Raw genomic sequence first — 15829 nt, forward strand, 5'->3', positions numbered from 1 at the left:
GATTTAGCTTGATGAGGACGTAAATACTTTTAAACTCAACAAATTGGGAATTATCTTGATTTTAAAGGCTAAAGCAGGCAGAATAAGGAGGTGATCTTTTTTTTAGAGGGGAAGTCATGTATGACAAGAGTTCACGGGTGAGGTTTCAGGGGTAGTGAAGGACCACTGGGGGTGGGGTAGTGAGACGGGGATAAGTGTGTACTTTTGAAGATGAAGCAGATGGATTAGTGTTATCTGAGCCTCTTGCTTCATTTCCTCTTCTCTCTCTTTCTCCAGGTGGAGTGGATGGAAGCCTGAATGGACTGAAGAAGAGGGGGACAAAGGTTAAAAAGTGTGGGATTTCGGGAGGAAAGTTGGTAGAGAATCACAACCGGGGGAAGAAGAGGAGGGGGGAGAAAAAGAGTGAAAAAATCCAGTGGTGAGTCTCTCAGGAGAGCGTCGGTGGTGAAGGGGAGGGAGTTGGATACCCAGCATGCAGGCAGCATGGAACGGGTGAGGGAGCAGCGGCCTTTCTGCTCGCTGTCCAAGAGCCAGAGAGACCGAGAGAGATACTGCGAGAGAGACAAGGATCGGGAGCGTCGTTACACCGCCTCTTCGGCTGACCAGGAGGAGGGAGCCTGCCGCGTACCTACTCAGAAATCCTACAGCTCCAGTGAAACGCTCCAGGCCTTTGACCATGACCCTTCACGAATGCTCTTTGGAGGCAGAGTCAAGGAGATGGTCCACAAGGAAAGTGCAGAGTACAGCAGGCAAGGTTAGCAAGAGCAAATGTTTACTCCGATTTTTCAGTATTTGTCGGATGAATCTCCATAATGAGAGCCGAGTGGTGTGCTTATTAAAGCTGACATGGATGAGACAATTATATTTAACTTTAAAAGCCCACATTATCAGCTCCGTAACCTTGGTTACAAAAAATACGATTAATCATTAAAAAAGGTTCGTATTCATTAAGGAACTTTAACTCCAATTTTTCAGAGGAAATATGAAGGTAAATCTGAGATTCCAGTTTGTTATACTTAATTATGACAAACAACTAAATCCTTATATCCAAGTTTATTTACTCATGTTTAACAGTGTGAAACATCATTAATGCTGGGATTTTGCTGTTTGTTGTTTTGCTTAGACACAGGTAAACATAATTAGTTAGTGTCAACCAAAGGTAAGATTTAGTTTTATCTAAACTAAAGAGACAACAACTAAACATTTTGTGGATAGGATACAATCGGCCACTCTGACCCTGCTGGACCATGTTAAAATAATAAGAAAGTATGCTCAGTATACAACCCTGTCCTTTAATTGGCTGTTAGAAAGTGCTCTAATTTCTGTAATTAAAAACTTTGGGAAGTTTATCCTGTTTTATAGCACTCCTTTGGCTCATGAGATTGCAATTAGAAATTCTGTCCATTACTCCTTAACATTTTCTTGGTGCTAATTGGTGCCCATTTCTGAATTAATGGAATTATGATGACGTTGTGGGAAGAATGCTATTTTTCTTTATTTCTTTTTAAAATCCGGGTATTTAATGTCAACGACTTGTTTCTTACATCATGACAATAAATGTCAGATTTAATCCTATTCATCTGGTAGTAGAAATGAGTGTGGATACTAGTGTGTGTGTGTGTGTGTGTGTGTGTGTGTGTGTGTGTGTGTGTGTGTGTGTGTGTGTGTGTGTGTGTGTGTGTGTGTGTGTGTGTGTGTGTGTGTGTGTGTGTGTGTGTGTGTGTGTGTGTGTGTGTGTGTGTGTGTGTGTGTGTGTGTGTGTGTGTGTGTGTGTGTGTGTTCGTGTGTGTTCGTGTGTGTGTGTGTGTGTGTGTGTGTGTGTGTGTCTTTACTTAATAACCTTTTTAAATTAAATGTATTTAAATGTGAAGTAAATGTTTTCTGTAGCATTATAAAATCTTAATTAAGTTTTTATTTTTTTTACATTGAAAGGGTTTTTCCTCACCATTTCACAAAATACATGACAAAGGGACATTATGAGGAGAAATAGAAACATTTTGTGAACCCTTATTAAATATATACATGCTATATATATATACATGCTATATATGTATATATATATATATATATATATATATATATATATAGCATGCGTGTGTGTGTTCAGATAATCTTGAACATCTTGTGCAGCATTTTATTTTAGTGAGTTTTATCTAAGTATTATTTAAATGTTGACACATTTGACCTTGAAATCTTAAAAATCATTATTAAATGGATTAATTGCAGTAGCAATGATCTCTGCTATGTAAGTGAACAATTGTTTAATATATTTTGCTATCAGATGAGGTTACCTGATGTAATTTGCATTTAAAATACATTTAGATAAAAATATGGAAAAGGCAGTTTTTACCTAAAATCCTTTCTCTTTCAGGTTGATCACATGAATAATTATTTTAAATTACAGATTTGCAGGAGGTAAAACATTATAAATATTTCTTTATCGTTATGGAGCTTTCTAATGAGGTCAACATGAGGTTTTTTGTTCATTGGCAATATTCCTGCATCTTTAAGTTTAATTCATTCATTTTGCTTAGATGCCGCAGTGTCTTTGAAGACTCTGCAGGCTGTTATTTTATTACCAGTGAACACCAGAGCCTCAAGTTATTCCAAATGAACAGACAACAGATTTATGATAATGATTTATTGTGAAACAGCCTGTGTCTAATGCAGTTTCTGAAAACAATAAATAATACATGCATGATAGCAAATTACTTAAATTTGTCATATGTGTGGATGATAGAAGCTTGGTTTTAGGTGATTTGTTTTTTGGTTAATTGTAGGTCATCTTAAAAAGCACACCTTATTACAAAATCTATTGAGCGCTACATGTGATTTACGGTAAAAAAAAATGCATTTGAGCATCTTGATAAGTTGATTAGTGTGGGAGGACGCTGTTAAGGCTTTAATTCAACAATTACCCTCCTTTCCTTCCACCCTGCTATTAGGTTAAGTGTTTTTTTTTAAGTAGCCCTGCTCTTGGCCATTAACCGTGTTGTTGATTGGTTTGTTAACTTTACAACTTCTATCATTCACAGGGCAGACGTTTTCGCTGAGGCAACTTGGAATCTGTGAGCCATCGGCTCGCAGAGGCTTGGCTCTCTGCCCTGAGACGGGCCTCTCCCACCCACTCAGCAGCTACTCCAGGGGACCGGTCGCCACAGAAAATCATGAACCTGTATCACCGGAACGTACCATGACTCTTTGGGGAACGGGGGCAAAGTCTGGGCAGGATTCATGCCTCTCCAGTCGCTCTAACTCAGCGCTCACACTCACCGACACCGAAATGGACAATAAATCGGACAATGAGATGGGTGAGTAGGGCACACTTCTCCTTCTTTTATCTCAAGATGCGTATTTATTTGCGGCTCATGCTTTCATTGCTTTTCAAAGGGGAGGAATTGGTATGTAGAGAAAGCAGCAGTGGGTTGGATTATGGTTGGCGCTGGATACAGGGCCCTGATTGGTGGAAAGAAGTGGAAGCGCGATTGCAGCGGCTGCAGCTTTTGCAGCTGCCTTTCTCTGGATCAAAGGCTGATTCCTCGCTGCATGCAGAAAAGAATTCGGCCTTCCGATTGAGTAGCTCCCAGTCACCTGGTCCTTCTCCACAGGAAGCAATGGAGTTTGATAAAGTTCCCCCATGGGCTAGCATATAATCAAAGATAGCTTTGTGTGCCTCAGTCTGAGATTTTACTTAGAATTTCTGCAGTGGTTGACTGGGCATGCACAATGGCTGATTAAATGGGTACAATGGTTTGAAGTGCAAATTTGACCATGCTGGAAACCTGAGACAGGGGATCGAGGTTCTCTGTTTGAAGAGGGCAAATCTTTGCTGCGTATTAGATAACTGCATATATGTATTGTTGTTAAATTTACACTTTATAAAAAACATTTTATGTCACCGGTACAGTACTGCCTGAAAGGTTAGTCTGCAGTTTGGAAAATCCTTTGTATTTCTTGTAATCTTCTTTTAAAATGGCATTCAACGCTGGGTTTCGATAGTATTTTGCATCTTTTCAGCCTATGCTGAGTGAAGTCAGTGATCTTCCCCCTCTGCCAATGAGTTGCTTTCAGCTTCATATGTTATAGTGTAAAGATTTTACATTTCATCAGTGATGTCGATTGCTCCTGATATTACACACCGTTCATCATCATCATAGTGTGAGCCATCACTATTAAAACACACTGAATGTAAAGCTCTAATTATTTTTAAGAAACTGATTATCTCAAAGAGTGGCAGGCAGTTAAAATAATTAGGGTTGATTACACTTTTCTGGCAAGAACGTTAAAGAGAGGGGAAAAGGGAAAATGTCTCTTGTCCGTGTGCCATCAATTTTTATTCTGAAAACATTGGCTACAGTGTGACATTTGAGACAAGTCATTTTCTTAATGGCAGTATTCATCATAGAGAGCTTGTCTCCGAGGGGGAGCTGAGTAAGTCTCTTACCTTTTCAAAATGCCATCAGAATCCAAACCCATGTATTTGTTCCAGAGTGTGGCCTTTGCTTTGGCCCAATACACAGTACAGCTATGAGTCACTAAAAGCTTAGCCTAACCACAAAGGTGCCGGAAGACATAACCCTCACCTCCTTAGCACTCAACTCCAGTCACAGTTTGTTGCTGTACATGCCAAGCACGAAACCTTATCACCAGTTATCACCAGTCATTGCGCCATTCTCTAAGACAACGCAGAGTCTAGCTTCAGTAGGTTCTCTATTGTGCTTCCATTGCACCTGTCCCCACCACTGCATGAGCACACACACACATACACACACACACACTCTCACACAGACTCTCTCACACAGACTCTCTCTCACACACACACACACACACACACACACACCACATGATCAGCAGATATACAGTAGTATCCACACTCATTTCTACTACCAGATGAATAAGCACGCACGCACTCACACACACCTGCATCCCTCTGGCATATCTCCTCTGGAGTTTCTTTTGGAAACATCCCACTGAGGCTTTGTCTTACTATTGTCTCAATTAGTTTTATCATAGGGAAAAAAACAGTACCTACCAGATCTGTATCCCAGGTGCCATGCCTTTTTAATCTTACGAAAACATCTAAGACCTAATTTATTTATCTTAGTGTACGTTTGCTCTTTATGTTCTCTTAACTGCACATACTTCTAAAATGCTACAAGTATACAGACAAATAATATGAGTCATGGTGTTTATTCGAAATTCAAACTCCTTTGTTGTTAAATAATTTCTGTAGCTTAAGTCCTTTTCGTCATCTAGATTTTGAGCTGGAGCAAAGAAAAACCTGGGTCCACTGTTCCACCTCTATAGATCTTGGTCTCTTTTTTTTTTTTTTTGTCAGGAGGCATTGCACTTTTGACTTTCACTATTTAATGAAGCAGCTAAGAGAAATGACCCATCCAGAGGTTTCCATCAACTGAATATGCATGCAGAAGCTCCGACAAGGGGCCGTTCAGCCCCACTTATTCATAAATGAACTCCATATTTCATTCTAATTCGCTCTGTTCTACAGAGTGTTCAACACAGACAAGTGCCAAAGCCTCGGCACATTCACAGAGCGCGGCATCTGAAAACGTTAACCTCCGTGATCCAGGAGTAAGAGGTCTATCTTTAAAAATGAGACGAGAGAGGCCACCTTGTCAGCTTTAAATGATCCGCTGAGTGCAGCCCCAGAGACAGCATGAGAGTGGTTGTTTTTTGCAGTGATACGTTTGTATTTTGGCACCAAAATGTTATCTGAAGGATATTTTCCCGTTTCTCAGGATTAGAGAGGCCAGTGAAAGAGCTGTTAATCAAGTTATCTGCAGTCTTGTGGGTCAACTTTTCAAAATGAATACTTCTCTTGCATTTGCAATTTTATATATTTATATAACTATTTGTTGTTGTTGTTTTGTTCTGTTTTTAAAGTCAAGCCCCATAATTGCATTGTAGTGCCTCATAACAGAACCGATTATTTATGACATGACATGAAGTTGTTGGATTTTATTTTTCATAAAGAAGTAGAAAAAAAAATTCTGTTAAGCAGCTTTTATTGATATTACACTTGAGATAATCCCCTGGCAGAGATAGAATGCCCCGAAACAAAATGTATTGATCGGAAAGTCCATTTTATTGGTTTTCTAGTTGTAAGAATGTCAATGTGATCTTAAGTCCTTCTTTGTGTATGTTAATGGGTGACACCGTACCATTAACATCTATAACAGATGTTAAACAGTATAAAGCATAGCTTGCTCTCCCCAAAGACACAAACGCATACAGTATTTCTCTACACCTTCAAAAGTAATTTATTTATTTATAATTGATTTCCCTTATTAATAAAGCACCATGAATCACATGAAAATTCATATAATTTTCTTAAAAAAACGAAAACATTATGAATAACTTCTTCATTTAAATGTCTCTGTGCTAACAGTAAGTAGTATGTATGTTTTTCCCCTAATGATTAGATTAATTCAACCCTTCACCATACCTGACAGTGATAGCTTACCATACACAAACACTCCCACGCATACAGTACTTGCATATGCTCCATTACTGCCTTGTGTTACATTAGCGCTGTGACATGTACCAGCTGTATAGTGTTGCAACTTCATGTCTGTAGTACTGTACTCTGTACTCGGCTATAAGTGGCACCCTGGTTTCAAATTGAAATGTTTGCACTCAGTCAGCAGTTGAAGTGAGACAAAATGGAGTAAACACTTTACCGTATGTTCAATTCTTGAAGTTTTTCTCAGTGAGAATTTTCAAAAGCGTTTTATCTGCCGAAGATTAGGAGGACAAAAAAGCTATGCAACTAAAGCCCCATTCCACAGGATCTACACTGCTGTACGTGAAATGCATTCATATGGAGTCATTAAACTTATTGAAATCACTGGTTCCCCAGTTAGTTAGTTTTTTTAAAACAATTTGTAATTTCATAATTTAGCACATTCAATGCAGTAAATGTATTTGAAAAGAGGAGGATTGAAATGAGCTGCTGTTCAAACATTTATTACAGATGGATATGCCATGACACAGGTCTGGCTCCATAAGGTGAAACATTATTTGTTCTGCACAGGTTGGAATGTGGGTCGCTTGACGTCAGCTCCAGGCAGCCGAGCAGCTTTCAGTGAAATGTGGAGAGTTTGTTTAAATGTCTTTGGAATAGAAATATAACCATGCACTCTTGCTCTCCCTTGATTTTTTCCATGCCATATAAGAGATGTAATGCAATTTTGTCAACCCATATTAGTTTAAATTCCTTTCAATTTTGAGATTTAAAGCCTCAAAAACTACACATGAACTCATCTAGCTGTGCTGTAGAACGCTGAAGAGATTCAATCTACATGGACATTTTCTTTCCTCATATAAATTGAATCATCTTCAAAAAAAGCAAACGTATCTCTTTGTGAACAAAGTCAACTGTGGCGCACAAACTTCCTACAGGGGCCGCCATTCTGCAGGCCACCGGCGCTTTCCTGCAATCAATTGTTAATGTTTTAATATTATATATATCCATATATGATTATTACAGTTTAGGTGCAAGTGTTACCGTGACATAAATATTCATATTTTAGGCCATGAGGTCAACATTGTATAGCTGCTGCGTAAAAAATTGAACGTGAGAGAGGTTATTTTCTACCCTAATGTTGACTGTGCTGCCTTCAGAATCAATATTATACCCCTCATAAAACATGAATGACTGCACCGAAACATAGCATGGCCCAGTTGAGTTGTATTCCTAATAGGGTGTGAAAAAGCACACACCGACTTGTTAAGCACTGCAGCTACAGCCCTGCAGTACATCCTGACAGCCCTTCCTCGGCTCTATAAACCGTTACACATGGGGTTTATCATTCGGTGGAGGGGCTTGGCGGCTGCTGACCTCTGGTTAGGAGAGACGGACCTCCACTGTGATGCCTGTCATCCTTTGTTAAAGAATCATCACTTGCTCTGCCCTGCACCTTCTGTCCAAAGTAATTTCTGAGGGGGAAAAAAGTGGTCCGTTCATGGAGGTGGCTAGCGTGGCAGTATTTCATGTTTGGGACTGTTTACAAGGGGAGGAATCAGAAAATAATTTTCAATTTGTCGAAGTCACAGGTCTACATTGCAGTTGTGCACATTTTACAGTTATAGCTTACTGGTTCATTGTGTGAACGGTGCCAGTAAAAGGTTAATTAAATCAGTGGAGGAGTCACAGCAAAGTGTGTTGTAGCACAGCAAGCACCAAAGGCTTTTTGGGTGGGAGTATGAAAGCACATCAGACCCCCTCTAATATGCTTTTCTGTGTGCATGTATTTTGTGTTCTCACACTCGTGTTTCCCGCTCACTCCTGTCGCATATACACATGCCAGCACACATTCGCCTATATCGCTTTCTTACCTGCACTGTATCACACTAAGATAAGAAAAATCAAGCAGAGGAATGCACACACACACGTGGGACGTCACGCTGACGAAGGTGACACGCCATCTGTCAAACTCCTGTCTCAGATCTGCGCTGTGTATTATGACAGTGGGATCAGCCTATTGATCGTAGCAAGCCGAAATCCTCCCTCGCCACTTTCATAATTCAATATGGCACAAGTCGACCACAAAAAGAATAAATAACATCAGAGAGTTTGTTTGTGGTCAAAAGGGCTGGCCATATGTGATGTTTTTTGAAGAACACTCCAGGACTGGCAGAGAAAACGGTTTCATCATTTGTTAATAGGAGCTGGGAAGGTGTCTGAGCTTCATCTCGTGCCTCATCAAAAGAGAAGGTGCGCTTTGATTGCCAACATTTATTGTCATCACTTCCCTGCTTGCTGTTGCCGTCGGCGGTTAAGTGCTCACATTGTTAGAGCTCGGGGTTGACAGGGGATGTAGGACATAGCGGTGACGTGCCGAGGTGTCATAGCAGGTGTCGTGCTCATCAGTGTTGTGAAAAGATTTCTGGTTTCTATTTTGGAGCAGTTTGGAAAAGCCCGTAGGAGGTCATGGACTATTTTCTGTGGAGAGCAAAGGTCGTTGACATTTGAACCTTTATCAAAGCAAATGACAGACTGACCACCGGTATCAGAATTTCGATTTATCCTTTATGTAGCCCGGCATGATACAAAGTATTTGTGAGATGTGTGGTTTTTTTTTTTTGGTGGAGTGTATCTGTGTGAACACATTAACACAACAGGAACACATGGTGAAAAACTTTCGACTCACACCACAGCTACCCCCTACAGAGTGGATGATCTGATTAGACTTTGGAGTGTCTTGCCGAATAAATTTGCATATAAATAAGGCAAAACAGATTTTCCTGACACTGCTACATCCCTTTTATACGGTAAAGATAGAGTTCCCACTAATGTCATCCATTTCATGTCTGTAATGTGGAAATATTTGGCAATTAATGCATTCATTATTTCAGATAACTGGCATAGCCTTTGTGATGGTAATTATGTCTTGATGTAAGGTTATTTCATGATTTCTTTGATTCTACATTTGCTTTTTAATAATTTAAACAGATACATATACCGCATCTTCAGTCTCTATTTGAAGGGTTGAAAAAAATTATTAGAAAATATAAATTATATAATTATAAATGATTTGGAAATCTTTTTTTCAATATGACTAATCATGCGATCTGTTCACATCAGAAAAGAGCCCAAGGTGTCTTTCGGTATCTTGTTCAGTCGACCAATCGTCAAAAATCCAAATATATTTTATTGATTAGATAAAACAAATCATCATGTGCTGCAACAAACATTTTTTTTAACCTCTATGCCTCATAAAGGACTCATTCAAATGAATGAATGAATGAATGAATGAATGCTTTATTTCAAACATATGAAAAAAAAAAAATTACACTTGAAGCACGAGTCATTAAAAACCCTTTGTATGTTTGAAAAGGAGCAGGAAGAAGCATAAGCTTATTAATTCCTACCCCTTCTCCACTTAGTACCTAGTACTATAGGTTTTCTTACTTCCTGTGTATCCTGTTTTTGTTTTTTTGTTGTTTTTTGTTTTTTTAATACGCTCAACAAAACAAACAATAACCAACAAACAACACAATAACGGCTTGTGTAAAAATAAATAAATGACAAGTATGGCAAAAAGTGAGAACCTTAGTGTTTGTCATACCCCTCTTCTTCCCTGAACCTTGTAAAGACCATCCGTTTGTACTGTTGACTCACTCAAATGCTTACACCTTTATAAAAATAGTTAGCAATCAATTACCTGTCCTCCCAGTAATAGATGAATGGAACTGATTGTTTCAGCTTCAGTCCAAAGGTTGACAACCTAATATTTCATGCCTATAATTTGCCAGTAAGAAGTCCAGTTTGGAGTGGAGCACTTGTATGTAAATGAATATTTGGTTTAATCTGTCACGGTTAGTATTGTATAGTCTGCAGAGAAGTAGCTGCCCAGTAAAAGGTGTTCACTCCGTCAACATATATTTTCTTTCACCTAATCATATAGTATACGCATTTTCCTCTCCAACTCAAGTTTCTCCCAGTTCTGCCAAGCATCCCTAACAACACTGTTGTAGCCCGTACTTGGCTTGGTCTAATCACTCGTGGGTCCTAGGCTGCAGGACATGTTATTACGATTAGGAATTACTCTGCAGTTGTCAATTACGAGGGCCACTATTTACCGTCCTCAAGAGAAAATGGATCATTTCACTTCATCACACAGGCTAATTGAGTGATTGTATTACTCTGCAGTACGGAAATAGCCAGAAAGCCATTTTATACTCTATGAATATCAATGGATGAAACACGGATTAGCATGTTGGTCTGATTGTGTTGTCCATAATTACATGTATTACCGCTTTTTCTTCAGCAACCATTGCCGTTTTTCTAAACCCAGGTCCATCTTTAGTCTCCTGAGTGTGTTACACTGGTTGCTTATAAAGCGGATAAAAGGTAAACTATATCTTTTTTTTGCACTGATTGCAATCCAGTGAAAACCTCAATGTTAAGTGTAAATGTAAAGTAAAACAAATCTTAAATTTCAAGGGGAAAAGCGGTCAGAAGATGAGAAGTCAGGATGTACTGTAGTGTCTAGGCCTTTTTTTCTTTTCATATTGGCTAAAATAGATTTTCTCTCTCTTCCTGAAGTGCCGCTGGGTGTTCAGACGTCGTCCCCAGACTAGCACCAACCCGCCAATCTGTTTAGTTTCATGTCTTCTTCCTTTCGTGATCTCTTTTCTCTACCCTATCTTGGGACACGAGAATATTTGTTACATCTATTGTCATGGTGCTGTGGCTTTGACCTTTTGGGCTCCTCAGTATTGGACGTTTGCAATCAAAAAGTTAGGAGTTAAGGTGATTGCTCTGGTCTCATCTGAATGTTAAAAACGTCTGTTTTGTTTGGTGACATACTATGTAGGATGATCTCATGTCCATCTTGCTTGTCTTTTCCCAAAGTAGTGGCCTTAGAAAAAGTTTTTTTGTGCATTGTTGTCAACATTTCCTTCAGCAAACCAATAAGCCCAGTGCTGCTTGGTTGCAGAAAAGCTATAAATCACCTTACATCTAAATAATACAGCCATTTAAAACACAGGTTTTTATGCTCTGGGCTGCAGTAGTGTTAATTAATCACAAAGCTAAAGTAGCACCACTACAATCTAAACTCAACATTTTTAAATAGTTCAATTAAGTGACCAAGTATGATGATGAAAATCTATGCAAAAATGTATTGTCTTAATTGTGTTGAGCTACTCTAGTTTCTTTTTGACATGTGCAATTAAAAGCATACTTCTTTTAAACTACAAAATTATAAAGCGGGATCTTTTCATTGGCAATGGAAAGAGCACACACACTAATAAATGTTTCATTAAATGGCCTTGATTTCAGAGGGTTTTCGTCATGTGAGCTCAAACAAATGCCACAAATCAAAGGATTTCCTTCTCAATGTATTTTCGATCTTTCAAATAGTCTTTTATGTTTGCCTGAATTAATATAGGTGAAAGATGTTGGTGTTTCGTAAACAGAATGTAGCCTGTAGTTTGCTGTTCCTGTAAGACTTTTAAATATAAAACAACAAGACTATAATATTCACTGTGTGTGGATTTTCTTTCAAAAATGTAATATTATTTACTGACTATTTAGGTATGCTAATTTGGACATCTTTGGATCATTAACGTTGACCATTATATAGTGACTGGAGGCTAGGTAGTTGCATTTTGAGGTCACAACCGGCTTGGTCAAAATTCTTATTGTTAGTTTGAAGGATGTTTTTTATCTACCATTTAACCTTTAACCGTGTTCTATTACCGTCCACCCACCATAGTCCAGATGAAAGAACTGAGAACCGAGTCACCTTGATTATTGCGAGCACTCACAGTATGCTTAGCAACAGCAGAGAATGCTTGTCAACATTGTTCCTGCCCTGAAGTTCACCACATCAGGCTATATACAGGTTTCCTACCTAATTGGTGGCAGGTAGATGCTTTAGACATGTTGACGTCAACATGAGCATGCTACTCAGGCGTCAGAACTCAGGCTTCAGTGCCATCTAACAGACGTACTGACTATAGCAGAGTATAGCGGCACATTTTACTGTGAAAAATTGCCAGTTAAAGCTTCTAAACCAAAATATGACACAATCAAACATATTCCAACAGGAATGGGAGCCCAAATTGGGAAGAAGTAAATGACATTGGCAACCAAGATTACAGCCTTCCCTGATATTAAAGTGTGCAGCTGTATGTAGGGATGTTAACTACCTTTTAGCTTGGTGGAGGCTGATAGGGTTGTATCCAGCATTAGATAGACCGGCAGACATTACAGACAAGTATTTTCACCTCCTCTGCTTATTTTTGGGTAAAAGAGATAATTTAACCATTAAGTCTTAAGTGCGTGTCCTAATAGAACCAATAATATTCAGGCAATGTACTGTATAACTAATTCTAATTTAAATTTATTTTGTTTTGGTAATTATTTGCTTATTTTCTGAGTATTTATTGATCTATTAATGTGTTCATTCTATACCATGTACTGTACTATTTAACCTTCAACCATGAGTACCATAAAACAAAAGTCAAAGTTCACATTTTACAATCTAAAATTAACAGGCTTTTCTTACAATATGTTCATTTGAGTTATTGTCCTGATCTGTATCTGTATTGATCAGGTTTTTATGGAGTTTTAAGGACATTATGGACATTATATACCTCTGCCGTGCAGATAAAACAACAATTAAGAGTGGCATAAAAATGGCTATAAAACTGTGTCTAGACGTCTTATTGCCGACATGGGACATTTGTGGCTGAAGCATATTAAGATGCTTTTGATAGTACCAATATTTTAAGATTTATTTTTAATGTTTTATTTCAGGTAGTCAAGCTAATATGCTGCGCATACAGAGAAGGACACAGAACCACAGAAAATACAGTAAGTGGGAGGCTGATGAGACGTCCTGTCGGCTCTGTTTCTGTCAGTCTTTAGTTATGGCCAGTTCTCCTCACTGAAGTAACAGCATCAGATCACCTTGTAAGCTGTTCGGGTGATGGGTTTTTAAATGTATAAGCCTAATAACCCCCCCCCCACACACACACACACACACACACACACACACACACACACACACACACACACCCACACGTACACACACACACAAAAAGCCTGTGCTTAAAATAGTCTAAAAGACAGAATAAGATAGATCAGTATTCACTAAGTTGGCCAATTTTTTACTCTTCGGGGGAAGAAGGCCCCCTGCTAGGGTAAGCTAGGGTTGATTGGAAAGAGGGTGCTGGGGCACACACACACACACACACACACACACACACACACACACACACACACACACAGGCTCAGGCACACACACACAGGCTCAGAGACCTACACACACTTCCTTCCCTGAAGGAAGAAAGGTCAGTATCTAAAGGAGGAAATGGTGGGCCATTGTTATGATTGATCACACGGCAAGGTCCAGAGAGGACACAGTGTCACTTTCATTGTCAAACTCATTATACCACAGAAGAAGATTCCCCTTCCCTGCTCTCAAATCCTTTCTCCTCAGCAGTCATGTGGAGAAACCCTTCCACTGCATGTGGAGACAAGTTGGGCACGTCGAAGTGGAAAGCCAAGTGAAATATGCTGAACACACAATGTTTTCAGCCGCTTCACCATACTCTATGCCATAGTGTGGAAATGCATAATTCTGCAACAAGAAAAGAGCAGCTGAAAATAGAAAAGGAGAAAACATCTTTAATGAGTGCAGCAGAAGTTATTCCTTGGAATATTAGCAATATTAACAATCACATTGTACAGACGACAACGAGGAGAACTGCCAAATCAATTAAAATATAACAAAATTGATGTCCTGTAGCCAAACGCAGCTTGCAAGAGGTTTGGAAGGATATTCTGGTCCTGATTAAAAATGAATGGTATCAGAATACATAAAGCTTTCTGGCCAAGTGCCCAGAGCAAAGCATCCTGAAACTGTGGTCACTTCAGAGGCAGGGGAAAGGCATTAGGTATCCTGGGCTATGAAGGGCTGCTCAAGTAACAGACTGTTCTCAGTTCAATTCATCTAATCACCAATGCAAACCTAAGCACTTTGCAGATATAGATTTGAGGCCAACGATTGATATTGTATACCATGTAAACTGATTCATGCTCAACGAGAGAAAACATATTCTCTTGTAAAAGGGTCTCTTCTTCGATACTGCCTCGACCTATCTGAGCCCGACCTTTTATCTCGGTTGAACACAACCCAACACCAATAAACAGAACATGAAACAGAATCCTTAATTTAGTCGACAAAATCTTATTTTCCCTCAAAATGCACTTCTCGACGTTACAGTCCAGGCCCCGGAATAGCCACGGTTGTGGTTATCATAATACAATTGCTGAAGAATCAGTATACAGCTGACATCTTGGTTTACATTAGCCATTTGTGATTTGAGAATACCTGATTGAATTAGGGCTGATTTAGCAGCCCAGCTGTAATGTAAATATTTTAAATAAAACTCACTTTAATCACAAATCATATCAGGCATGCTATTTCAATCGTGGCTCTTTCTTCAGATGTTATAGTCAGGACAGCTGCACTAGGTTTTGTCGTTTCCAGAACAAAGACAGAGCTTAGATAAATCAATATAAGAAAAGAAAATGCAGAAAGAAACAACTATAATACAGATCTTTGCCATTGAGTACATAATTCAGAGTAGTAAAAGGCGATGAGTAGTAGTCTCCCAGCTTCTAGACACTTCTTGTTTTGGATTGTTTTGCCTCTATGTTATTGATCCTGCCTAAAGGCTTCCAAGAAAGGTGAGGGACGCCTCTGCCAAGAGTAGAGGTCACTCAGATAAATTGGCCAGGTTGGCTTTTAGCAGCTTCAGGGTCAAAGCCCATTCATCTTATTAGACCGATGTATCCTTTTAGAGGCCTCAGCAGTAGGATTAGACAGTAGAGCAACACCAGGGCATTAGATGACAGACCATTTGGCAAATAGGTTAGAGCAGTTTCCACCTTATAGAGATCTGTCTGCTGAGTTTTGCATAGCAGCTCCAAAAGGTTGCAAGAGAGATTCATTCTAGGTGGAAACATAATGGGTGATGGTCTGAAGAATGCATTTACAAAGTGAATTAAGAAAAACTAATATTGTGACATATGTCCACTCTGATTGTTGGTAAATTAGAGCCTCCTTCATGTTTTCAGTCTTAAAGATGTTCTGCACCTGAAACGACTATTGATTCAATAATCAAAATATAATTGAGTAATTGATTTCTGATAATGAAAATTATGGTAAGTGTGTGTCTCTGATTTAATAATGTATATTAGTAAAGATGAGTACAGCATGTTTTATGTCAGCTTGTGTGGGAGTATTAGCATTTTTTTTGTCTATTCTTTTTAGGGATCCACCGATTT

At 39.0% G+C, this 15829-nt stretch overlaps 1 protein-coding gene across 1 annotated transcript in view; it reads left to right on the forward strand.

The window, feature by feature from the left end:
- Positions 1 to 483: 483 nt before the first annotated feature.
- Positions 484 to 15829, forward strand: part of LOC310948543 (teneurin-3) — a gene marked incomplete at both ends in the record, with an annotated part of 127772 nt that continues 112426 nt past the window's right edge. Inside the window, 2 exons of the mRNA XM_083915705.1 lie at positions 484 to 754; positions 3036 to 3311. Of these exons, the coding sequence (XP_083771831.1) occupies positions 484 to 754; positions 3036 to 3311 (547 nt within the window). The remainder of the gene's footprint in view (positions 755 to 3035; positions 3312 to 15829) is intronic.

The sequence above is a fragment of the Echiichthys vipera genome (assembly GCF_963691815.1).
Source record: "Echiichthys vipera genome assembly, chromosome: 6".
Classification (NCBI taxonomy): domain Eukaryota; kingdom Metazoa; phylum Chordata; class Actinopteri; order Perciformes; family Trachinidae; genus Echiichthys; species Echiichthys vipera.